The following is a 25690-nucleotide window of genomic DNA, read 5'->3' as shown; positions in this document are numbered from 1 at the left end:
TTCCTTTGGTCTTGTGCCCAACACCCACACAAGGTCAATCTATCTGCAGCTCTAAATGTGCTCACGGGCACAGTGGGGCTGGTGGCAGCAAAAAGGCACAGCAAGCAATACACTCACGTGACCACACTGGAGGCCTAGTCCCAGCAAAGGGACGTGGGTTCTACATCTCCAGTCATTTCTGTCTTTTTTGAACCTACCCCCAATCCCATTTATCTTAAAGGCAATGTGTTAGTTCTTTTAAAGAGCTCTTCGGACTTCCTTGACTGTGCAGTGCTTAGGTCTCTGTGCTCCCACTGTAGGAGGCAACAGTTTAATCCCTGGTGAGAGAACTAAAATCCTGCAAGCCATACAGAGTGGCAAAAAAAAAAAAATTTCTTTCTCTTTTCCAAACTATCCATTGTCAATTGAGCATCTGTGGAAAAGAAGGCTTCCCAGTTGTGGCTGTAAATGTCTACTACCTAATCCTCTGCCATCTTCCCTTGCTTCGCGGCTAAACTAAAACAATCATGGTTGTCCTATTCCTCTCTGCTATATGCTGGCTTTCCCAGCCTCCTTTGTAAGGTCAAGTCTTGTGACCCAAGACAGATGGGTAAAACACAAGAAGTCTTCTGAAAACTTGTCTGGGAAAGGTTCTCCTCTGCTGAGGAAAAGAAAAGGCACTTGAGAAGAGAGTCCCTTCGTGGTCAGGCTGTATGCCTTGCTCCCCTCCTATGTCTTTGAGTGAAATCGTGATGCCTGGACTTGCAACCATGGCGCTATGAGCACACGGGGCAAAAGCGAACAGCACACAGAGCACGGTGCGGCCAAAGAATGGGAAGGGGCTGGGTTACTGGTGAGCCCGCTCTCGGTCTTCACATTTGGTGCGAGAGGCAAATGTCTTAATTGCTTGAGCCACTGCAATTTGGGTATCCAGTTACATACAGCCAAGACCCTTCCTAAATAATTTAATAGTAAATTTCCCAAAGTAGAAGAGTATGCAGGGTTTCCCAAGCTCATCTGACTTCTTATGTGTGTGTGTGTGTGTATGTGTGTGTAATAAATGAACATTTTTATTGCTTAAACCCTTTTGTATGGGTAGCGCAAAACATTAGTTGACACAATAGTACAAAATAAAAGCAAGCCAAAAAAACCAAAAACCCTTCCTCTGCAGAGCACAATTTTGCAAATACAATCCAAAGTGTTTTTCAGATTGAGGTTATATGTCATTTATGGGTAAGTTTACAGGTAAAATTCTAGAAGATGTGAGAAGCCACATGATAAAGCCCCAGATTTGTTTTTGCCCCGATTAATTAAGCGTGAATCTATAATGGAACAGAACACAAAAATCACATATCTTTTAAAAATAAAAGAGAATTCAAAGAACTTTTAGCTTGGGTGTGGAATGGGGGAAGGCCGCCCACTGAGTAATACTGTCACTCTGTTTATATTTAACCATCTTCACGACTGGTTCACATTTGACAGATATTTATTAAACGGTCATTATGGGCCAGGCAAAGGCTCAGCACTGAGGATGCAAAGGTCATCACGACAGACATGAGCACATAGTAACACAAATATTATGACAGAGAAAGTGCAGGGCTCTATGGGAACACAGAGCAGTGGAAATAAACCCACTCTGGAGGAATGGATAAGAGCTCCCAGTGGATGTGGCAATTAATCTAAAACCTAAAGAATGAAAAGGACTTTGCCTAGAAAAGATCTGGAGTGGAATGGGGTTATGGGGTAGACAGGAGTATTTCAGGCAGAGAAAGAAGCATGTGCCAGGTTTGGGGGACTAAAAAGGGGGGCATTATTCTGTGAGGCATTTATGCTGAGTGCAAGGTAAATCACGGAAAGGCTGTTTGCAAAGCACAAACTGAGTCTTTTAAAAAGCACACTGTGGCTGTGGAATGTAAACAAATGGAGGGACGGTGGCATGAATCCAGTTCTGGGCGAGTTCAAGGTGGCGGTACAAGGGCGTGGCAACAAGTGAGGTCAAAAGCTGATCCATCATGGGTAGAAGACTGGGGACTGGGCAGATGGGGAGTACGACGAGGAAAAGGGCAAGGAGGGCTTCCAGGTTTACCGAGGAGCAACTGGGTGGATGGAGGCACCTTTTACTAAGGAGGGAATAAACCCTGGAGAAGGGACAGTTTGAAACAGAAGATCTGTACATGAAGGTAACCTGTGAAACCCCCAAGAGCTCTTCAAGTCACGTGACCATGAGGACATTCAGAAGTGAATGAAAAATGGCATCGTGCATACGTGTTAAGTCGCTTCAGTCATGTCTGACTCTTTGTGACCCCATGAACTGTAGCCCCCCAGGTACCTCTGTCCATGGCTTCTCCAGGGAAGAATACTGGAGTGGGTTGCTGTGCCCTCCTCCAAGAGATCTTCCTGACCCAGGGATTGAACCTGAGTCTCTTATGTCTCCTGCATTAGCAGGTGGGTTTTTTTTACCACTAGCACCACCTGGGAAGCTCATGAAAAATGGCATCAATGTTAAAAAAACAAGCAAACGTGTTCTAGAACTGGCTAAGACATTATAGCACACTCCTTCATTCTATGTTTAAGTGAGGCGGTGGTGATTGGCCAAGCAGTACAAGAGACTGAACTCTGGCCCCAAATATATGCTGAAACCTAAACTCCTGGTTCTGTGCACATGACCTGATTTGGAAATCAGGTCTTTCCAGATGGAATCTGTTAAGATGAGCCCATTCTGGAACCTAGAGTGGGCCTGGATCCCAGTAACTGGTGTTCTTACAAGGAGAGGGAGATTGTAAGACACACAGACACACAGGAGAGAAGAAAGCCAGTTGAAAGTGAAGGCAGAGATTGGAGCCACCAAGAGCAGAGGCAAGGAAGGATTTGCTCCTGGATCCTTTGGAGGTGTGTGGCCCTGCCAGCTTCCTGATTTCAGAATATTGCCTGCATGACCATGAAAGACTAAATGCCTATTTTAAGCCACCCGGTTTATGGCACTTTACTACAGCAGCTGTGGAAACTATTACAGGGAGGAAGACTTTGTTTTAGTTTCAGAAGAAATTGGAAAGGAAGGCCTAAGGTAGATATAAGGCACTGAATGAGACTGGCAAGACCATTGCAAACTGTTTGGGGAGTCTGGCCCAAGTACTTAGGTCTTGAATTCAGTTTTTGTATTTCAAACCTGAGGGCAATAGTACTTAATCTGTGAAGGTGCACATGGGGGTACAGTCTGTGCACTGTCATGGATAATTAATTACAAATATGCTATCGCAAGGCACAAATTAGATAGTACATATATTTATATAGATTATTCTGAGCAACTTCACTTTCACTTTTCACTTTCATGCATTGGACAAGGCAATGGCAACCCACTCCAGTGTTCTTGCCTGGAGAATCCCAGGGATGGGGGAGCCTGGTGGGCTGCCGTCTATGGGGTCGCACGGAGTCGGACATGACTGAAGCAACTTAGCAGCAGCAGCAGCAGCATATAGATTATTCAGTAATCTATGAACACAACATGGCAATCCCTTCCTCTTTTATTATAATATTACTGCTATTGCCATGTCGAGTCTTGATAGATCTGTACATATTCATTCCTCTGAAGGCAAAGCTGGTTGGCAATCTGCGATCATTCTAGCACAGTGATCCTCAACTGGGAGACATATGACAATGTCTAGAGACATTTTTGGTTGTCACAGTACGAAGGAGGTCCTACTAGCAAGCAGTAGGCAGAGGCCAGGGAGGCTGCTAAAACATCCTACACAGAATACGGCACCCCCCCCCACCCCCACCCCCCCGCCACCACCCCGCAACAAAGAACTGTCCAGCCTCAACTGTGCCTCTAGAACTCTGATCTGGAAGCACCCGACAACCTGCAGCCAAGCTTCAGGTACCAAGAATACACTTTCTCATCCACAGCAGTCAAACTGATCACATATTCTTCTGAAATGTGACACAAAAGACTATTAATACAGTGACTCACAAGTAGCCCAGAGCTAATGGAAACTTAAGTTCTTCTTGATATCCTAAAAAAGAGTGAGGATTTCTGTCTTAGAAGCAGCTAGTGACCATGCCGCTCTGAAAGCACCAGCGGGGATACACATACACACGCTGCAGAGTCGAGGGGTCCACACACCCCACCCGTCAGCATAAACCCTCTGCCAGACTGGATTGGAGGAGGAACAGCAACTGTCCTCCTCAACAGTCCCTCCCAGTAGCTGGGAAACCTCCCTGAAGCTGAGAAATCACTGGAGACCCAGCAGCTGAGCTCCCTGACTGAACCCTGGAATTAGGTATTCAGCAGTGGGTAGCTGAATCAGTCCTGCAGTGCTGGCACAGGTAGTTGGTTATCTTTTATCTGGACCTTGTAGCCAAGCCTGAAATACTGCCTCGTTCAAGGCTGCTGTATCTTCTCTGTGGCCGCCTCGGGCATGCGAAGCATTTGTAGTTGCCTCCTTGTAGCTATAATGTAAATACGGCTGTGCATACTGTACATTTTTAACCAAGCCTGTTTATCAAGCCTCTGTGGTCTGCTTGTCTCCCTCACCATGTATTCAAGTCATAAACAACTTGAACCTCCAGTGCTATTCTTGGCGTCAAGAGCACCTTAGAAATAGGATGAGCTAATTGTTAAGGGCAAGAAAACCCCAATTTTGGTAAAGGCAAAATTAGGTACTCAGGGTGCCCTCTCTGCTGAAGCTGTATGATTTTTTTATTGACGTAGAAGTTCAAACATATCTAAGGAAATAAATGTGCGATAGCTCACAGTGCAACATTAAATGGAAAAATCTCCCGAGGAGGGCAAAGCACACTCCTAAGTAGAACAGCACATAAGTTAATTCTAACTTTGAAAAGTCTGTACTTATTGGTTTCTAGGCAAGTTCAAGGATAAAAGTTGTGCCATACTGGTTTAAATACCCTGAATTTTTCATCACCATAATCAAAACTACATTTACATTTAAAATTGGCTTGGTACTGCCAATGTATCTTTTATCATCAAAATCAAAAGTTTAGTTAAAGCTTTTAGTCCATTGAGACAGAGCAAATATTTCAACAGATGGAAAATGTTAAAAGTCAAGAATTCTGGCATTTGAAGATTCATATATAATTACCCTCCTCTAAAAACAAAACATCATGAAGAAAGCCAAAGAAACATGTTATCTCATAGGAAACCAACAACAAAACACAAAAATACAAAAATTACAATTCCTCTCCAATCTGTAAAATAAAATTTACTGAGCTACTTGAACTTTTTAAACTGCTCCAGATAACAGAGATAATTTCTTCTTGAAGTTATGGGAACACTATTTTCCTAAGTATGAAAAATACTCATCAGCATCTTACTGTATTCATCATAGACACATGGCTTTTCAGGGCAGAACACACAAAATTTTCATGTCACGTTGACAACCAAGCGGCTGAAGCAATTCATAATACAGTCTGATTTGAAGGAGCAGAAAGAAAAGCTCAACCTCTGTTTCAATTCAGTTTGAAAAAGGAGAATTCAAATAACTATTTCATGATAATTTGGACATTAAATTTATATATTCATAGAAGCCTGTTTCCACGATTCCCTCTGGGCAGTAGTGTGTAGTGCTAGTCGCTCAGTCGTGTCCAACTCTGTGCGACCCCACAGACTGTAGCCCACCAGGCTCCTCTGTCCGTGGGGCTTCTCTGGTGGCTCAGACGGTAAAGAATCTGCCTGCAATGCAGGAGACCCAGGTTCTATGCCTGGGCTGGGGAGATCCCCTGGAGAAGGGAACGGCAACCTACTCCAGTATTCTTGCCTGGAGAATTCCATGATTCCCTCTATCTTGTCTAAACCGTACCCTGTGAACTAACAACTGCTATTCCTATTATATGCCATCAAATCAGCCTACCTTCATCACCTTCATATACGGAAACAAAAACCCCACAGATTTATATTTTAATTCTAAGCTCATATTCTGGGAAAGATAGACTGTCTACAGAGAAATAGCAAGAAGACATTTTATAATCCTATCTATGTAGAGTACATTTAATAAAGAATGCTCCCTAGGGCTTCCCTAGTGGATCAGTGGTAAAGAATCCACCTGCCAATGCAGAAGATAATGGGTTCGATCCCTGATCTGGGAAGACCTGACATTTCAAGAAGGCACTAAGCCCATGGGCTACAACTATTGAGCCTGTGCTCTAGAGCCTGGGAACCATAACTACTGAGCCCTCACGCTGCAATTACTGAAGCCCGCATGCCCTAGAGCCCTGCTGTGCCAAGAAGAGAAGCCACCGCATTGAGAAGCCCGCACACTGCAACTCGAGAGTAGCTCTCATTGGCCACAACTAGAGAAAAGCCTGTGCGGCAATGAGACCCAGCACAGCATAAATAAATAAATAAAGCTAAAAAAAAAAAAAAAAGAAATGCTCCCTAGAGAAAGGCAGCACTAAGGGCCAAGGAGACTGTGTATGTATGTTTTGAGTGGGGACAGTTAGAACAAATGTCAGGAAAAAAAGGCTTGTACAGTGGTCCTCCTGGAAGTTTCCCTAGAGTAGGCCCTGACGACCCAACCAGAAGTCTAAAGTAAGAAGAAAAAACACTCTGCCAACCATGAGACTGACTTTCTTCCCCAAAGAGGGGAGTACTGGAGCACTGCTAACGTCTTCCCCATCACGGGGAAACTTTTTTGGACTGACAATTTTTAAGAACACTGGATTTTAAATTAAGCTACAAGAAGCACTAGAGTTGCACTTCAGCCTGCTCTCAATCACAGCAACTTTTATCTGTTTCATACAAAGGTCCTGCAGCAGAAGTGTGAAAAATGCTCACAGAGAATAATACCATTGAATAATACCATTGCCTCCCTAGGGATGTCAAGAGAATCCAAGGTCATAAACGTGTGAAATGCTTAGCACAGAGGTTTGCAGGCTATCAAAGCTCAGCAGCGGTTGGCTAGAACGATGATGCCGATAACAATTCGAATCTGCTGCAGAGGTAATTTAAAGAAAATGAAGCACAGATGTTCGTATGATTCCCTGTGTAGAAATTTTACACTTAACATCTCAAAAGCTTTTAAAAGATGATCACCTTCAATAGTTGCTTGCACCACAGAGTTTTAAAACTGGACGCACAGAGGGCAATGCCACAAAAAGGCTTACCTCTTCTTCTTGGTGATAATGAGCACATCATTAAAAAGGAAGAAGTAGACTTGCTGTTTGGACGTCCTTTTTGAGAAAAGCACCGTGTCTTCCACGTAGGCTGTCAACTCACCTCTTTTTACCAACCACCGGGAAGAGGAGACTAGAGGAAAAGGCTACAAAGAGAGAAACACTCAGTACCCAAAGCCAAAGTTAAGTCTTTTTAGGATTACTGAAAGTAAAGTATAAAACTTACATTCAAACAAATGATATGCCATTATTTTATAATAGTTCATATAATAGGTACATAATGGCAAAAACATAATTAGGGAACACATTCTTCAAGAGAAAATCAAAAGGAACAACTTATTTTCCAAATATAAAAAAACTATTAATATTAACTTGTCTATATAAAAACTGAAAGTCAGAAAATGTTACTGGGTCAACCAAAAACTGTTACCCTTCCATTAACTCTCAACTTTTTGAAAAAGACGACTGATAAGAAGTCACTTAAAAACGAAAAACCTCAAAATGAAATGTATTGGTATCAACTGCAGCCATTTCAAATACCACAAATCAGAATCTAAATATACCAAAAAATATTGTTAACTGTACTTAAAAAGAGACAAATGTAAAATAAGAGATAAATATAAAGGTTTGCATTTAATTCATGAATTAAAAAGACTTTATTCAAAAGGAAAGAAAAAAAAATCCCTGCAAATGTATGTTATGTCTATTGATTATCTACTTAGCTGTATTCTGGAGAACACATATTCTTAAAAGTTTATGGTAGTTTCCCTCATGGAAGTTAGTTCCTGAAAGCATCATGCCACTTTCTGGTTTTGAAAATGAACTTCTTCCAGAATAATCCATCTTAATCTCATAGAAAAGGCTATATTCAAGGAATCACATATTGCCTTTTCTTTATTCAGTTTACAGTTTCCAACTGGAAAACTCTCAAAACCTCAGAATAATCCTTACCCTTGAGAGTTCTTTTTTTTTTTTTTAATTACCAGAAATGCTTACTGCCAAAAATCTGATTTAAAACACGACATCCATAAAATAAGCAAAAGTTCTTGGACACACAAAAGATAACTCTAGTAAGTGTGGTGCAACCAAATGTCAACCATTTCAGAGAATAATGATTAAAAATAGCCAAAGGAAATTGAGGATATAAGGGAGGAAATTTGAAGGCTAAGAAAGGATTTCATTTCTGTTTTTTTTTAATTTATAAAGGACGTTTCTAAGAAGTCTGCTCACCAATATATACTTTTTTGGTTGGCCAAAAAGTTCTTTCAGTTTTTAAGTAAAAATAAAAGACACATTTTTCATTCTCATCAAGAACTTTACTGAACAGAATATTCACCATTTTGTTCCACTATCATCTGTCATTTTTCAGGCAACTTCATAATTTCATCTTCCCAAAACTCTTAATTTTTTTAGGCAAAGAACTAAGTGCCTAGAATTGAAATTTTTTTCCATTAAGAGAATTTTGTAAAGAATGAATTAGATGGAAATTCAAAGGTGCAATGTCTTGTGAATATGGCAGATGAATCAGAACCTCCCAGCCACGTTCTAACAGTTTTTGCCTGGTCATCAAAGAAACAGGTGGTCTTGCGTTATCCTGATGAAAGATTATGTGCTTTCTGTTGACTAATTCTGGGCACTTTGTGTTGAGTGCAGGTTTCAGTTGATCTAACTGGGAGCAGTACTTGTTGGAATCAATCCTTTGGTTTTCTGGAAGGAGTGCATAAGAGAGGTGAGCCAATCCAATCCCATCATACACACAACATCACCTTTGAATGAAGACCAGCCTTTGGTATAGGTGGTGGTGGTTTATCATTTGTCCAGTGATCTCTTCCATTTATGTGCAGTGTTCACTTTTCATCGCCCATCACAAAAATGGGGCATTTTCATTATTTAAGTAGAGAATTGCATGGGGAAAGACGGTCAAGAAGTTTTTTTTTTTTCATTTTAACTTATGTGGAACCCAAACATCAAAGCAATTAATATAATCAAGCTGGTGTACATCATTTTCAATGCTTGACTTGGATATTTTGTGTATGTCAGCTATCCCCCATTTGGTATAACATTGAGCTTTCTTAATTAATGTCTTGATTTGGTCGCTATCAATTTCAACTGGTCTACAATTCAGCAAGAAACTTCACAAACCACATCTGATATACTCAATCAGTCACAGCATCTTCTCCATATACCGCACCAATCTTTTTTTATTTTTGCATTTTAGTCGCAATTTTACCTTTCCTGAAATAATAAGGCATAATATGCAGAAAACGTTGCTTTTTCTTCCATCTTCAATATTAAAATGGCTACACAAAAATTCATCAATTTTGATGTTTTTTTCCCTAAATGCACACTGAAGTGACAGCTGTCATAGTACAATCTAACAAAGTTGTTTTGAATTAAGTTAAAGACAACTAAGCATTATTAGAGCTATCTTGTGGGGAAAAAAAAAACAACAACAACAACAACAAAAAAAACATTTTGGCCAATCCATATTTTCCTGAAGATTTAACAAAGGAAGATGAAAGATTATGGCTGATCTTAAAATTTCAAAAGTGTCTAATAAAAGAGTTCATATAGTTGTCAGCCTCCAAAGTCAAATCAGTCTATGGCTGAGACTTAAAAGTAATTTAGGAGGATCCCCACCAGCAAACACGAGAGGTCACAAATAATCAGCGTCAGGTTAGGTCCTGCCACAGGACTATAATTACAAGATAACACTGCAATCGTGCCACAGACTGTATAGGACGAACCAATATGTACGTGCCACCCTATGTCTATTCTTAGTTTAGAGGACAAGGGGAGAAAAAGTTTTTTAAACTTTTATTCTTGAAATAGATTGAGTTTTTGTTTTGTCTTATTTTTTAGATTGAGTTTTATGGACACATGGCAACCCACTCCAGTGTTCTTGCCTGGAGAATCCCAGGGACAGAGGAGCCTGGTGGGCTGCCGTCTATGGGGTCGCACAGAGTCGGACACGACTGAAGCGACTCAGCAGCAGCAGCAGCATAACCCACTAGGCAAGAATAAATTTCCCATGTATACCTAAAATTGACAGTGGCTTTCTCCAAAGAAGACATAGAAATGGCCAATAAGCACATGGAAAGATGTTCAACATCACTAGTTATTAGAGAAATGCAAATCAAAACTACAAGAAGGACTTCCCTGGTGGTACAGTGGATAGGAATCCATCTGCCAATGCAGGGGACACAGGTTCAATCCCTGATCTGGGAAGATTCCACATGCTGGGGAACAGCTGAGCCCATGCACCACAACTACTGAGCCTGTGCTCTCGAGCCTGCGAGATGCAACTGCTGATACTGAGCCCACGTGTTCCACCTACTGAGCTTGTGTGCACAACTACTAAAGCCCACACTCCTGGAGCCTGTGACCTGCAACAAGAGAAGCCACCGAAACGAGAAGCCCACGCACTTCAATCAAGAGTGGCTCCCACACACTGCAACTCCAGAAAGCTCACACATGGCAATGAAGACCCAGAGCAGTCAACAAGAAAGAAAAAACTACAATGAGGCATTACCTCACACTGCTCAAAATGGCCATCATCAAAATTTATACAAACAATAAATGCTGGAAAGGGTGTACAGGAAAGAGAATCCTTCTACACTGTTGCTGGGAATGCAGATTGGTACAACCACTATGGAGAACAATATGGAGGTTCCTGAAAAAATTAAACCATATGAACCAGTAATCCCATTTTTAGGCATATACCCTGAAGAAACCATAATTTGAAAGGATGCGTGCACCCTGATGTTCACTGCAGCATTACTGATGACAGCCAGGACATGGAAGCAACCTAAATGTCCATTGACCAAAGAATGGATAAAGAATATGTGATACATATATACAATGGAATATTACTCAGCCAAAAATAGGAACGAAATAGTGCCATTTGTAGAAACGTGGATGAACCTAGGGACTGTCATTCAGGGTGAAATAAGTCAGAAAGAGAAAAACAAATACTGTATAATATTGCTTATATGTGTAATCTAGAAAAATGGTAGAGATGAACCTATTTGCAAAGCAGGAATAGAAACAGACATAGAGAACAAACTTTCGGTTACCAAGGGCTGAAGGGACAGTGGGATGAACTGGGAGACTGAAGTTGACATATATACACTACTGTGCATAAAACAGATAACTGATGAGAATCTACTGTACAGCACAGGGAACTCTATTCAATACTAAATAACAGGAAGAGGGCATTATAACAGACGTGCGTGTGTTGTTTTTAGCGAGTACTCAGCATCTTCTAAGAAAAATCATGGGTCATGTTTCTGCATTTAAAATGTTACAGTCAGGATGTCATAGCGGAATAGTTTACATTAATCTTCAAGTCAGGACATCTAGACCCTCATCCTGATTCTGCCACCATAAGTCAAACGACCCTATTAGTGATTAATTATTCTCTGGGCTGTATTTTCCTCATTTATAAAAGGGTGTATCAGTGACCCTGAAACCATATGACACAGTAGAGAGTTATCTGCATAAAGCCGTCATTACTCTAATTCCGCCACACAAACAAGGAACCCGTTTACTATGAGAAAAATATGAGCAGTCACTTTAATTAAATTCAAGAGGCATCAAGAGAAATAAAATCACAACCATGAGCACTCACATCCATTAAGGATTCAACTGTGAGCAACAAAGGACTTGACAATGGCCTAGCCTGGCCATTGTCATTTCCTTCTTTGTTTATCCTCTCATTTGCCCCTGAGCAGTAAGAGACACGCAGCAACATGCAGCACACAGGCAAAAAAAGAATTATGTAGGAAAAACAAAAGTGAAAAGAATAATCCACTAATAATCCTTTCTGCCAACTGGGAAAGGAGCCCCCTTATTTGACTGAGGAGAAATACCCTAGTCCAGCTCATGGGATACCACTATTTTGCAGGACACTTTGGCTCAGACACTAAAGAATCTGCCTACAATGCAGGAGACTCAGGTTCAGTCCCTGGGTTGGGAAGATCCCCTGGAGAAGGGAATGGCCACCCACTCCAGTATTCTTGCCTGGAAAATTCCATGGAGAGAGCGGCCTGCTGGGCTACAGTCCATACAGTCCATGGAATTAAGAGTTGGACACGACTGAGCAACCAACACTTTCACTTTTATTTTTTTGAGAATAGGAAAGAAATCTCCTTTCCAGTCTAAAAATTCTATCGTTTTACTATGTTACCTCAAGTTTAATCTCTTCCGAGGAGGAAAAAAAACTTCTAGTTAGATAATACCTAACTCATTGGTTTAGAGAAAGGTCACTTTATCTGGGATAAGCAAGAGCAGAATTACCCACAACAAGGTATCTGCTGCTCCGCCTGCCAGCCTCTGTGTAATCAATTTATGACCCCGCTTTGACAAGCAAATTCCTCTACACTTTGTTATTCTCCACTATCTCCCTATTCACTGAAGATTTCAACAAAAGCAGTAATAAATCTGTTTATGAAGAAGTACGAGAGAGTACCTTAATTTTAAATTCCAGCTGGGAGTTAATTGTGTACATCATTTCCGTCCTTTCCATCTTCCGGGCTCCTTCGTTGCAGAGTCGCACCAACTGGAAACAGAATAATCAGGGAGGGTTAAGAGGTGAAGGAGAGAAACCTCACTTTCAAATGCAGATCTTGCAGGAAATAATTAGCACTTTGGAAAACTCCAGACAGTTCAAGAATTTACAGCTTCACAGTCGAGACTCTGCACCCAGTGGGAAGTGGTGTCATTAGGATGTGCAGACAGAGAAAGAATGTCCTGAGAATTTTCAGGGACAGACAGCCTCGTGTTATGTGTGTTACCACATGACATGCTTCACATACATGAGGCAGGTTCGTCGCGTGGTCCAATCTGTCCGTTCTGCCCCCGGTCCTTGCCTTCACCCATGGGAACCCCACCAACCTCAGGGCAAGCTGCACCTCTCTCTTTTCAAATCAGAGCAGCTGAGGGCAGAATACCGGACTTCAAAGGCAAATTCTCAGTTGAACGCTACGCTCAAAACAAGTGACAGGTAAGCTGGATGCTGGAAGAGGACAGCCTTCCACTGGGACCTGATAGTCAGTGATTCTTCAAGCTGAGGGGAATGCAGTTTAATTAGCACTACTGAGTTATCTACAAATAGATGGACTAATAGTCCTTGGATGAGTAGTTGTGATACTGTGATTTGTAATAAAACAGATATTTTTGTCTTTTATCCACTGTTTCTGGCACATGGCTCCTAAAACCCTTGTAATGTCCTATATAAGAGCCTTGGGGGCTTCTTTGGCTATAATTTAGTATTGTTACCAGTTTCTGAAATAGCTCCAGGACATAAAAGTGAAGTGGGTATCTTCTGTTATTTATAACAAGCCCCTTTCAACCTTGTCTGAATTTATATTAATCAGGCGACTTTTGGAAAGTCCCTAAAGATGGGGTTGGTTGTCAGGGGAACCATTCAAATAATTAGAGAAAAGACTGGAACTTTCAGGCCTACCACCTGACCTCCAGGGAGGGAAGAGAGGCTAGATATGACTTGATCACTACTGAGCAGTGGTTTAAATAAATCATGTCCATGTAAAGAAGCCTCCATAAAAACCACTGAATTTTGGAAAGGGGAGAATTTCCGGGTTGGTAAGAAGATGGCCATCTCAAACTCTGAGGATAGGACATCCGGAGCTTGGGACCCTTCTGAACCTCACCCTATCTCTTCCTCTGGCTGTTCACTCATATTCCTCAGCATCCTTTGTAACAAACCACTAATCTAGTAAGTAAACTGTTTTCCTGAGTTCTATGAGCCCCTCGAGCAAGTTAATCAAACCTAAGCGGGGGGTGGGTGGTGGGAACTTCTGATTTATAACCAGTGGGTCAGAAGCACAGGTAACTTGTGAAGAGTAACTACAGTGAAGTCTGGGGTGTGGCCTGCTGGGCCTGAGTCCTTATCCTGTGGGATGGGCTATCTCCAGGGGGAGTGAAAACTGAATTGAATAGAGTAAGCCACGTGGGCTTCCCAGGCGGCACTAGTGGTAAAGAACCTGCCTGCCAATGCAGGAGATGTAAGAGACACGCATTGGATCCTTGAGTCGGGAAGATCCCCTGGAGGAGGGCACGGCAACCCACTCCAGTATTCTTGCCTGGAGAATCCATGGACAGAGGAGCCTGGTGGGCCACAGAGTCCGTGGGGCCACACAGAGTCGGACACGACTGAAGTGATTTAGCACGCACGCATGCACAAGCCACCCAGCTGGTAGGGCAGAATTGCTCAGTGTGGGGAAAGCCTGCACACATTTGGTGACCACAAGTGTCAGAAGTGAAGCGTTCCGTGGGTAGAGTATTGAGCACAGAGGATCCACCCAAGAGTTTCTCCTTTATATTGTACTTAATATATAATTATTAGTTTGCTGACCTAAACCAAAAGAAATTTTGTATTGTTAATTTCTCATTAACTGAAAAATCTGTAAAACATGCCCATAACAAGGATCATTGGCCATAAAGACAGTGTGATTGTTAAAAACAGAAGCTAGAAATTCTGGTTAGATTTACTTTAATATTGGTGCTTTATTATAATGTAGCTCCCACTATCAAAAGAAATGTTAACACATAAGTAAACAAAACAGGCCATAAAAGGCTCTGACCTAGTCCTACTTCATGGAGGTAACTGGAAACAAGATAGGTTACACACTTCCTCTTTTTTTCCCATGATTATATGAACATATAAGTACATACATATAAGGTGTAAAAATTCTTTTATTTTTGTAAATGGATCGCCCAATGCTTGTCTGTGACTTAATTTTTTTCACTTGACAATATTTCTCCTTATAACATTCACTGAAAAACAAGTTTATTTTGTACCTGGTATATGTCAGGTGCTAGGGTAGGAACATTTAAGAGATATACAATCCCTACTGTCATAAAAGAAGGGCAGACACAATAATCAGAGACTGAAATCTTAAGGAAGAAACTGGGGGGCAGGGGTCCAGGGAGGAAGAAGGTGGGGAGAGAGGCGGGCCCTCTCCTTAAAGTCCCTCTGAGCTGCACCGAAGGACAAAGGTAGCAGTAGCACACAATCAAGGGACAGCACTGTGAACACAGTGCACAATCAAGGGTCCAGGCAGAGTGAACATCAGAAGCAGATTGCTGTGTGCCTGAGAAAGTAAGATCCTGACGCAGGAAAATGGCACAAGAGGAAACTGAAGGACCAGCCAAGGTCAAAGCATGCAGGTTCTTTCGGCGTGTGAGTTGTATTCTAAGTGCAAAGAGAAGCCACCAGCAGGCTTTCAGCAAAGCAGTGGCAGGATGCAATACATGCTGTGAGCACATGTGCTTTCACAGCACACCTATTCCATTCCCAATTGATGGACGCTTGGACGATTTCCAAGCACTTAACAGATACTCTGGGCTTAAAGTGTATGCCTATCTTCAGTTCCAGTATATCTTTAGGTCCCAGTGGTATGAAGAGTTCACTGATGCAGGGACTGATGGCCCACCTGATCAAAGCTAGGAGCTGAGGGACTTCCCTGCTGGTCCAAAGAATCTGCCTTCCAATGTAGGGGACACAGGTCCCATCCCTGGTCGGGCAACTAAGACCCTACATGCCTTGGGGCAACTAGAGTGCCCGCTCACAGTAACTACTGAGCCCACACACCACAACTAGAGATGCCCATGTGCTGCACTGAGAAAAGCCTGCACACCTCCACAAAGACTCAGCACAGCCAAACAAGACAACTCAGAAAGCGCAGAGCCAAAAACACTCTGGCTGGGCTTAGGGGCAACCTGCAGTTAAAGTATCCTAAAAGGATTCAGACAGATAAATAGCTGAGCTGCTTGGGACATTTTTAAGATTTCTTTTATTTGTAGTTACCCAATCTGTGTTCCCAGACTTCCATCGTGGCTTGTTCCCCAAGCTCTACCTCCAGCTACCTGGATGGTATCTCTTCTCAGATGTACCACTGTCATCTGAAACTCAAAATGGGAATGCCCAAACCTGAACACCACCTTCATCTCTCCCTGTTCCAGCCCCATGTTCTCTATGTCAGTGACTGACCCCAGCATAATTCATTTCCCCAAGTCAAAAAGCTAGGCCCTCACCACTCAGGCGTGCCCCTCTCCCTTGTCCTCTATCCAAACAGTTCATAGTATCTCCTTAATGCTGTGACCTCCAGAAAAACATGTTCAGTCTTTATAAGTTCAAATCTGATCATGTTACTCCTCAGCTTGAAATCTTTAAAAGGCTCTTTGAAGCTTCCAGAATTAAATCTCACCAAGACCAGGATCTGGCACCTACTTAGCGGATCCTGCTTCTGCTAAAGGCCTGTCTTGCCAAAGGCCCTCCCTCTCCCATGTCCTTCACACTTTTGATGTGTTTCCCTCCACCTGAATGCCCTTCACCCCACTCTGTCCAACTGACTCCTTCTTATCTAGATTTATACCACTCTATTTGCCTTTCAGATCTCATCTTGGGTATTACTTTTCTTAAAAGACTGGAGAACAGAGACCGAAATGTCCATATCTGTTAGTTAAGTGCCTGGCCCAGTGCCTAAGACACAAGGAATACTCAGCAAATAGCAAATGTTAATGTGTAAACTTTAAGAATTCTTAAAGAGATGGGAATACCAGATCACCTTACCTGCCTCCTGAAAAACCTGTATGCAGGTCAAGAAGCAAGAGTTAGAACTGGACATGGAACAACAGACTGGTTCCAAATCAGGAAAGCAGTACGTCAAGGCTGTATATTGTCACCCTGCTTATTTAACTTATATGCAGAATACATCATGTAAAACGCCAAGCTGGATGAAGCACAAGCTGGAATCAAGATGGTAGGGAGAAATAGCAATACCTCAGATATGCAGATAACATCACCCTAATGGCAGAAAGCGAAGAGCAACTAAAGAGCCTCTTAATGAAGGTGAAACAAGAGAATGAAAAAGCTGGCTTGAAACTCAGCATTCAAAAAACTAAGATTATGGAATCCAGTACCATCATTTCATGGCGAATAGATGGGGAAAAAGTGAAAACAGCGACAGACTTTATTTTCTTGGGCTCCAAAATCACTACAGATGGTGACTGCAGCCACGAAATGAAAAGACACTTGCTCCTTGGAAGGAAAGTTATGACCAACCTAGACAGTGTATTAAAAGCAGAAACATCACTTTGCTGACAAAGGTTTGTCTAGTCAAAGCTATACTTTTTCCAGTATCATGTACGGATGTGAGAGTTGGACCATAAAGAAGGCTGAGTGCCAAAGAATTGATGCTTTTGAACTGTGATGCTGGAGAAGACTCTTGAGAGTCCCTTGGACTCCAAGGAGATCAAACAGTCAATCCTAAAGGAAATCAGTCCTGAATATTCATTGGAAGGACTGATGCTAAAGGTGAAGCTCCAATACTTTGGCCACATGATGCAAAGAGCTGACTCATTGGAAAAGCCCCTGATGCTGGGAAAGATTGGGGGTAGGAGGACAAGGGGCAACAGAGGATGAGATGGTTGGATGGCATCATCAACTCAAAGGACATGAGTTTGAGCAAACTCTTGGAGATAGTGAAGGACAGGAAGCCTGGCATGCTGCAGTACACGGGGTTGCAAAGAGTAGGACACAACTGAACAACAATGCATAAACTGCATTCAGAGATCATTTACAAGTACTTTAAAAAAGGGGGGGGGGCATATAGACCAATGGAACAAGATAGAAAGCCCAGAGATAAACCCAGGCATCTATGGGCACCTTACCTTTGACAAAGGAGGCAGGAATATAAAATGGGGAAAAGATAGTCTCTTCAATAAGTGGTGCTAGGGAAACTGGACAGCTACATGTAAAAGAATGAAATCAGAACACTTCCTAACCCTATACACAAAGATAAACTCAAAATGAATTAAGACCTAAATATAAGACCAGAAACCATAAAACTTTTAGAGAAAAACATAGGCATAACAATGTATAATATAAAACATAGAAAGATCCCCTATTACCCACCTCCTAGAATACTGGAAATAAAAACAAAAATAAACAAGTGGAACCTAATTAAGCTTAAAAGCTTTTGCACAGCAAAGAAACTACAAACAAGGTGAAAAGACAGCCCTTAGAATGAGAGAAAATACTAGCAAATGAAATAACTGACAAAGGATTGATTTCCAAAGTATATAAGCAGCTCCTACAACTGAATACCAGAAAAACTCAATCAAAAAGTGGGCAGAAGACCTAAAGAGACATTTCTCCAAAGAAGACTTACAAATGTCTAACAAACATATGAAAAGATGCTCAACATCAAATTGCAAATCAAAACTGCAAAGAGGTATCACCTCACACCAGTCAGAATGGCCATCGTCAAAAAGTCTACAAACAATAAATGCTGGAGAGGGTGTGGAGAAAAGGGAACCATTTTGCAATGTTGGTAGGAATGTAAATTGATATAGCCACTATGGAAGACAATATGGAGATTCCTCAAAAAACTGGGAGTAGAACTACCATATGATCCAGCAATCCCAGTATTGGGCATGTACCCTGAGAAAACCAAAATTGAAAAAGGCACATGTACCCCAATGTTCACTGCAACACTATTTATATAATAGCTAATACATGGTAGCCACCTAGATAGCCAACATCAGATGAATGGATAAAGAATTTGGTACATGTATACAACAGAATATTACTTAGCCATAAAAAATGAATCCATTTGAGTCGGTTCTAACTAGCTGGAAGAACCTACAGCCTATTATACGGAGTGAAGTAAGTCAGAAAAACAAATATCGTATATTTCTCATATATATGGAATCTAGAAAGACAGTACTGATGAACCTATTTACAGGGCAACAGTGGAGATACAGACATAGAGAACAGACTTCTGGACATGGGTTAGGAGCAGGAAGGTGAGGGTATGACAAATGGACAGAGTACAGAAGCATATACCCTGCTATGTATAAAATAGGTAACCAATGGGAATTTGCTGTATGACTCAAGGGCTTTGTAACAACCTAGAGGGGTGAGAAAGGATGGGAGGTGGGAGGGAATTTAAAGAGGGAGGGGACACATGTATACCTGTGGCTGACGCATGTTGATGTATGGCAGAAGCCAACACAATATTGTGAAGCAATTTTCCTTCAATTAAAAACAAATAAGTTTGGGGGAAAAAAAGGTGGGGAGACAAACTCATTGTAAAAGACCCTGATGCTGCGAAAGACTGAAGGCAAAAGGAGAAGGGAGTAGCAGAGGGTGAGGTGGTTAAATAACATCACCAACTCAATGGACATGAATTTGAGCAACCTCCAGGAGATAATGGAGGACAGAGGAGCCTGGCGTGATGCAGTCCATGGGGTGGAAAAGAGCTGAACATGACTCAGTGACCGAACAACAACAACTGGCTACTGGCCTCTGCACTGGGTAGTGCAACTCTACAAGTGTTTTCCGTATCATCTGAGCAAGAAATTGCACCGCTGTTCTTGTGCTGGGAAGTTGCCAGCCCTGAGAAGTGCACAGCTCTAGAATTTCTCATAAGAAAATGGTCTCAGACTTGCTCATGTACCTATGTAGTGTATTCTCTTGATCAACGTTCCTCTTCCTCAAACTACAAGGATAAATGTTAATTTTATACTCTTCAGGTGGGATGTGGTGGCAAACTGATAATGAAAAATTTTCCAAAAGGTAAAAAAATAAATAAATAAATAAAAAGGGGGCGGGGGACAATTCCTTTATCCCTTTTTAAAATGGAAGAGAAAATGGAAAATAAATTCATCATCTTTATTTCCTAAACTTCCAAATATCAAGTTCATCAGCCACCACTTCTGAAGGCATATTAAAAACAAAAACATTCCCCAAGCATCTCAAGCAATGGTATCCTCAGTGGACTCTGTTTAGTGACTATTTCAAGGGACAAGCACTAATTAGGATATGTGTGCTCTCGTATTTTCCGTAAAATCAGCCTCTGCATATTGAAACTGTGCCTTCCTTCAACATCTGTCAAAGCCTAATTAAATTTAGTTCACTAAATTTTTTGCTTCAGGCAAAACTTATGTGGGGAAAAAACCTCAATCTCTCTAATGAAGTATAAATAAAAACAAAATATTTTCAATTTGTCAAATTCACAAAGATGAAAAGAATATTAGATGCTGGGGAGTATGGAGAAAGATAAGATACTTAGAAATACTTCCGGTTGTCATGGACACAGGGACAATTTTTCTTACAGGTACTTGGGGGCCCTTAAAACATACCAAGCTTTCCTCCCCAATAAACCCACTTCTGGAAACTTTACAACAGAAATCATCGGAGGAGCACAGTCATTTATGCAAGGCCACGCAGCACAATTAGAGCAGTAAATGAAACGGGCACCACATGAATCCATGTTTAAATGTACATTTACATTCACTGGAAGCACACACCATAAAATGACAACAGTCATTACTTTCAACAAGACTACTAATACATTTTGTTTTCTCTTATTTCAAACTTTCAAATTTTCTGTAATGGGCACTTACTACTTTTAAAAATGTACCTTTGTAAACTTTACATACATTCTTTCAGAGCAATACTTAAAGAGTGAAAACAAAACAACAAAACATTAATTCCTCCCTGCCACACTCCTGTCTCTTCACCATCAGCAACCACAGTTGAAAGTTTGAGTGTGATTCTAAATACTATTTCTGACACACATATGTATATAAACGCATTTTATTATCTAGATGTCATTATGCTATTTGTTCTCTTCTGCAACTTCATGTTCTTCACTTAACAATACAGCTTAGAGATCTTTTCATGTTAACAGATATCTACCTCTTTGTAAACAGCTGAAGCAGTAAGTTACAGGAAAAGATTCAGGAGGACTTGGCTCTTCTGCCAGTAGCAGAAGAGCTTAGAACTTAATACTATCTCCAAATAGAAGTAGAATTTTTATGAGGTATGAAGTAAAGCAGTTATCCTCTTTCTGTGGGAGAGTAAATAGAAGACAACAGCAGGGGAGATTTCACTGGCATCAGAAACCATCTCTTAACCACCATTCCTTAGACACAGACAGCTCTGCACCAGCTGAACTATCAGGCTCCCAGGAAATTTCCCTCCTCGCAGCTTTACCTCCCGCACAGGAGCAGAAAATCAGAAAGTACATACATGTTTCACTTGATAGAAACATCTTGTTTTTGGGTTGTTTGACTAAGTTAATAAGTCTCTCCAAATGCCCCAATTCAGAAAAATTGTCACCATCATTTCATCAATCAGATCAGATCAGTCACTCAGTCGTGTCTGACTCTTTGCGACCCCGTGAATCGCAGCACGCCAGGCCTCCCTGTCCATCACCAACTCCCGGAGTTCACTCAGACTCACGTCCACCGAGTCAGTGATGCCATCCAGTCATCTCGTCCTCTGTCATCCCCTTCTCCTGCTGCCCCCAATCCCTCCCAGCATCAGAGTCTTTTCCAATGAGTCAACTCTTCGCATGAGGTGGCCAAAGGACTGGCGTTTCAGCTTTAGCATCATTCCTTCCAAAGAAATCCCAGGGCTGATCTCCTTCAGAATGGACTGGTTGGATCTCCTTGCAGTCCAAGGGACTCTCAAGAGTCTTCTCCAACACCACAGTTCAAAAGCATCAATTCTTCGGCGCTCAGCCTTCTTCACAGTCCAACTCTCACATCCATACATGACCACTGGAAAAACCATAGCCTTGACTAGACGAACCTTTGTTGGCAAAGTAATGTCTCTGCTTTTGAACATGCTATCTAGGTTGGTCATAACTTTCCTTCCAAGGAGTAAGCGTCTTTTAATTTCATGGCTGCAATCACCATCTGTAGTGATTTTGGAGCCCAGAAAAATAAAGTCTGACACTGTTTCCATTGTTTCCCCATCTATTTCCCATGAAGTGGTGGGACCGGATGCTATGATCTTCGTTTTCTGAATGTTGAGCTTTAAGCCAACTTTTTCACTCTGCACTTTCACTTTCATCAAGAGGCTTTTGAGTTCCTCTTCACTTTCTGCCATAAGAGTGGTGTCATCTGCATATCATGAACAATTTCACTGAAGTATTATTTGCACTAGGCAAATACATTTCACTAGCATTTTAATCACCAAAAAACATATTACTCATTTTTCCCCAAGAATGAATAACTATTTAGAGAGACTTGCCCAAGGGCCTTAGGTGGAATCTGCTTCTAAAAAATTTGGGCCTCAACACACAAAATTTCACTGTAAAATAAGTGCTGGGAACTCTCAGTTTCTCTCATTTCAGAAACAGCAAGCAAGTGAAAGTCTGCATTTTGATTTCGAACCATAAACGCTCTATGTGCACAATCTTTTTGTTAAAAATACTGACATTGTTTTCCCATCTATAAAAACTCATTGGTAACTTGCACAAATGAAAAAGAAGATGAATCCTTGAGTTGGCAGTACTGATGACCTCAGTTTCCTACAACATTTAGAGACTGAGGTTATAATCCTGATGTTCATGACTCCTACGCAAGACAGAAAAATGCTGTCCTAGAGAAAACACTTGCTTAGGCCACTCGAACAGCAATTCTTCACAGAGGGTCTTCCGTATAGTAAGTATCAAGGTAGTGCATGCTTAATTGCTTCCGTCGTGTCTGACTCTGTGCGACCCACAGACTGTAGCCCACCAGCTCCTCTGTCTATGGGATTCTCCAGGCAAGAATAGTAGAGTGGGTTCTCATGCTCTCCTCCAGGGGATCTTCCCAACCCAGGAATCAAACCCACGATTGTTAAGTCTCTTGCATTGGCAGGCCGATTCTTTACCACTACCGTCACCTGGGAAGCCCTGTGTCAAGGTAAGGCAGTTAATTTTTGCCAGCCTGCCCTAAAAGCACCAGAGCCAAATCAAGTGAAACAGAGATGCCTAAAGGAACATAGCAGTCTACTCAAACTGGGACGTGAAAGTCTCAAAAAAATTAGGTATCTTTCCTAATTCAATTCAATCACTACTACCTTCCTCCTCTTCCTGTGTGAATTTTTTTTCCAGCTTCTCAGTTACAATCAAACAGAATCTGACAATCTCTTTCATATCTAAGACTCAACTTCTCCATGTAGTTTCTCTTAAAGATTCCCCCATCCACTACAGGATTTGGGGTCCTGGAGGAGAAACCCACAGGCAGTAGGACCATAGGCAACTTCATACCTGTCAGGCTAAGTTTCTTCACTTAGTGTTTTGCAAAGTGGGATATGTGTATCTCCTTCTCTGATGGAGCAAGAGATGCATTCAAGTGGTTGGCAGATCACTATGGTTTAAATGTTCACATCCTCCCAAAATACATACTGAAATCTTATCTTCCAAAGATGATGGTACTAGGAAGTGGGGACCTTTGGGAGTTGCTCAGAAGTCATGGGATAGAGCCCGTATGAATGGGATTGTGCTTTATACAAGAGGCTCCAAAGAGCCGCCTTGATCCCTTCTGCCTTGTCAAGGCTACCAGAAGTCTGCAACCTGGCTGGAAGAGGGATCCCAGCCAACTCTGCTTGTTCCCTGATCTTAGACTTCCAGCCTCCAGAACAGAGAAAGAAATTTGCTGTTTATAAGCCAATCAGTCTGTGGTACTTTGTTCTAGCAGCCCAAAAGGGCTAAGACACAGATAAACTAATTTTTAGTATAAAAATGTGTTAGAAAAATGAACAACTAGCTTATAAAACTCATGATTTTGTAGTAATTATTGGCAAGGATGAGGATAAATAAAATGGAGTCAGTTTAAAGTTGACTGAAGGACTTCCCTGGTGGTCCGGTGGTGGATCTTTCTTTGCCTTCCAAAGCATGGGGTGCAGGTTCAATCCTTAGTCAGGGAACTAAGATCCCACAAGCCTTGGGGTCAAGAACCCCAAATATAAAAAAGAAGCAATAATGTAGCAAATTCAATAAAGACTTTAAAAATGGTTCACATAAAAGTATTTAAAAAATAAAGTTGAAACAATGAAATTCAACATAAAGTTCAATTGATAAAGTTGATAGAAAGAAACAGTGCTTCATAGTCAAGTATCACAAAGACGCACAAAACTCGAGGCAGCTTAGAGATGCTTAGGATGCTTCTGTGATCATGAGCTTTGCTCTCCTGGGTCTAGCTCATCTCATATCCTCACTGATTCTCAAACCTTCAGCTGCTTTTTCTCAGCGAACTATTCCTATTAGCATTTAAACATACCCACAATTTTCTAATCTTTAAACAAAAGACCCTCCCTCACTTCCCTTTCAACTATAGCTTCTCTTTCAACTCATTTTACCCTCACAGCCCAATAGTTTAAACAGCTATACTAACTGGCTGCACAGTCTCATCCTCCACTTATTCCTCAACATGCTCCAAACTGGCTTCCACACCTACCCTGCAAGGACACAACTCACCTGATAATAAATACACCCGGTGAATGCATTGATCATTATCTCACTTTGTCTTGGCAGAGCAGCCAATGGAGCTGCCCTTCCTTCCACCAAATTACATGCCATTTGCCAGGCCATTAGAGGGCTTCCCTGATAGCTCAGTTGGTAAAGAATCTGCCTGCAATGCAGGAGACCCCAGTTTAATTCCTGGATCAGGAAGATCCACTGGAGAAGGGACAGGCTACCCACTCCAGTATTCTTGGGCTTCCCTTGTGGCTCAGCTGGTAAAGAATCTGCCTGCAATGTGGGAGACCTGGGTTCAATCCCTGAGTTGGGAAGATGCCCTGGAGAAGGGAAAGGCTACCCACTCCAGAATTTTGGCCTGGAGAACAGTCCATGGGGTCTCAAAGAGTTGGACACGACTGAGCAACTTTCACTTTCCTACTTTAGTACTTCTGTTGTTTTTCAAGTTTCCTCTGCTGTTTCCTTTTCCCTACACAAGATGAAGCCTGGTGTTCTTCATGGCTGAACCTCAACATTCTTCTTACTCTACACACTCCTGGGTACTTTTCATCTACTTTTCCAGCTTCAAAAATCATCCCCATACTGATGATCCACAAACCCATGTCTCCAGTTCAAGTCTCTCCACTGAGCTCCTGACTTGGATATTCTATTGGAACCTCACTCAATTCCAACACACCCACAATGGAATCCTCAGCTTCTCCCTATGCTCGTACTATGGAAATAAGAGCATCCATCTAGTTGCCTAAGACAGGGATGATTTTCCTTGGCTCATGTCCATAAATATACCCACCCAAGTCACCTCCACGCCTACCTCCCCAATGTTGTAGGCTTGCTTCTTTGCCTTCTAGTATCATATCAGTATAGGCTCCAGTCATCTGTAACCTAAGCAACTATAAAGGCTTCATCACTGGGGCCCATTCTCACTGTCAACTTCACAGCACACGAATCTGTAGCTTCCACAGCATCCTAGGATAAGGTTCACAATTCCTTAACATGGATCCTCTGTGCTCTCTCTCCTGGACTGGGCTCTAGTCACACGAAGAACATTCTAGTTCAAATTCTACAAATAAGTCTTTGGGTCTTTGCATGTTCCTGAAACACCCTCCCCAGTCCCTGGCTCAAAGCTGCTCTTGCTCCAGGCTTCAGCTTCAACATTTCTATGTTCTTCCTCTCATGTCACTCACCATCCTTTATTGTAACTCTTATTTCATGTCTGCCTTCCCCTTTATACAGCACATTCCATGAGGGCAGTAACCACACATGTCTTACTCATCCTCACATTTTCAGGCGCTGGCATTGTCCCT

General features: G+C 41.8%; 1 protein-coding gene across 2 annotated transcripts in view; it reads right to left on the bottom strand.

Annotated features, from left to right (window-relative positions):
- The window catches only part of ARHGEF26 (Rho guanine nucleotide exchange factor 26), a 137970-nt gene that overhangs the window by 32850 nt on the left and 79430 nt on the right, over positions 1–25690 (bottom strand). For both annotated transcript variants that reach the window (XM_086317564.1, XM_086317571.1), the window contains exons 10-11: positions 12575–12664; positions 7096–7250 (exon numbers count right to left, since the gene is read on the bottom strand). In XM_086317564.1, coding sequence (XP_086173690.1) covers positions 7096–7250; positions 12575–12664 — 245 coding nt within the window. The remainder of the gene's footprint in view (positions 1–7095; positions 7251–12574; positions 12665–25690) is intronic.

The sequence above is a fragment of the Bos grunniens genome, chromosome 1, assembly GCF_055505025.1.
Source record: "Bos grunniens cultivar Pamir isolate PY7600 chromosome 1, Bosgru_T2T1.0, whole genome shotgun sequence".
In the NCBI taxonomy this organism is placed as follows: Eukaryota; Metazoa; Chordata; class Mammalia; order Artiodactyla; family Bovidae; genus Bos; species Bos grunniens.
Note: the sequence above shows the minus strand (reverse complement) of the source record. Positions and strands in the feature narration are given on the sequence as shown.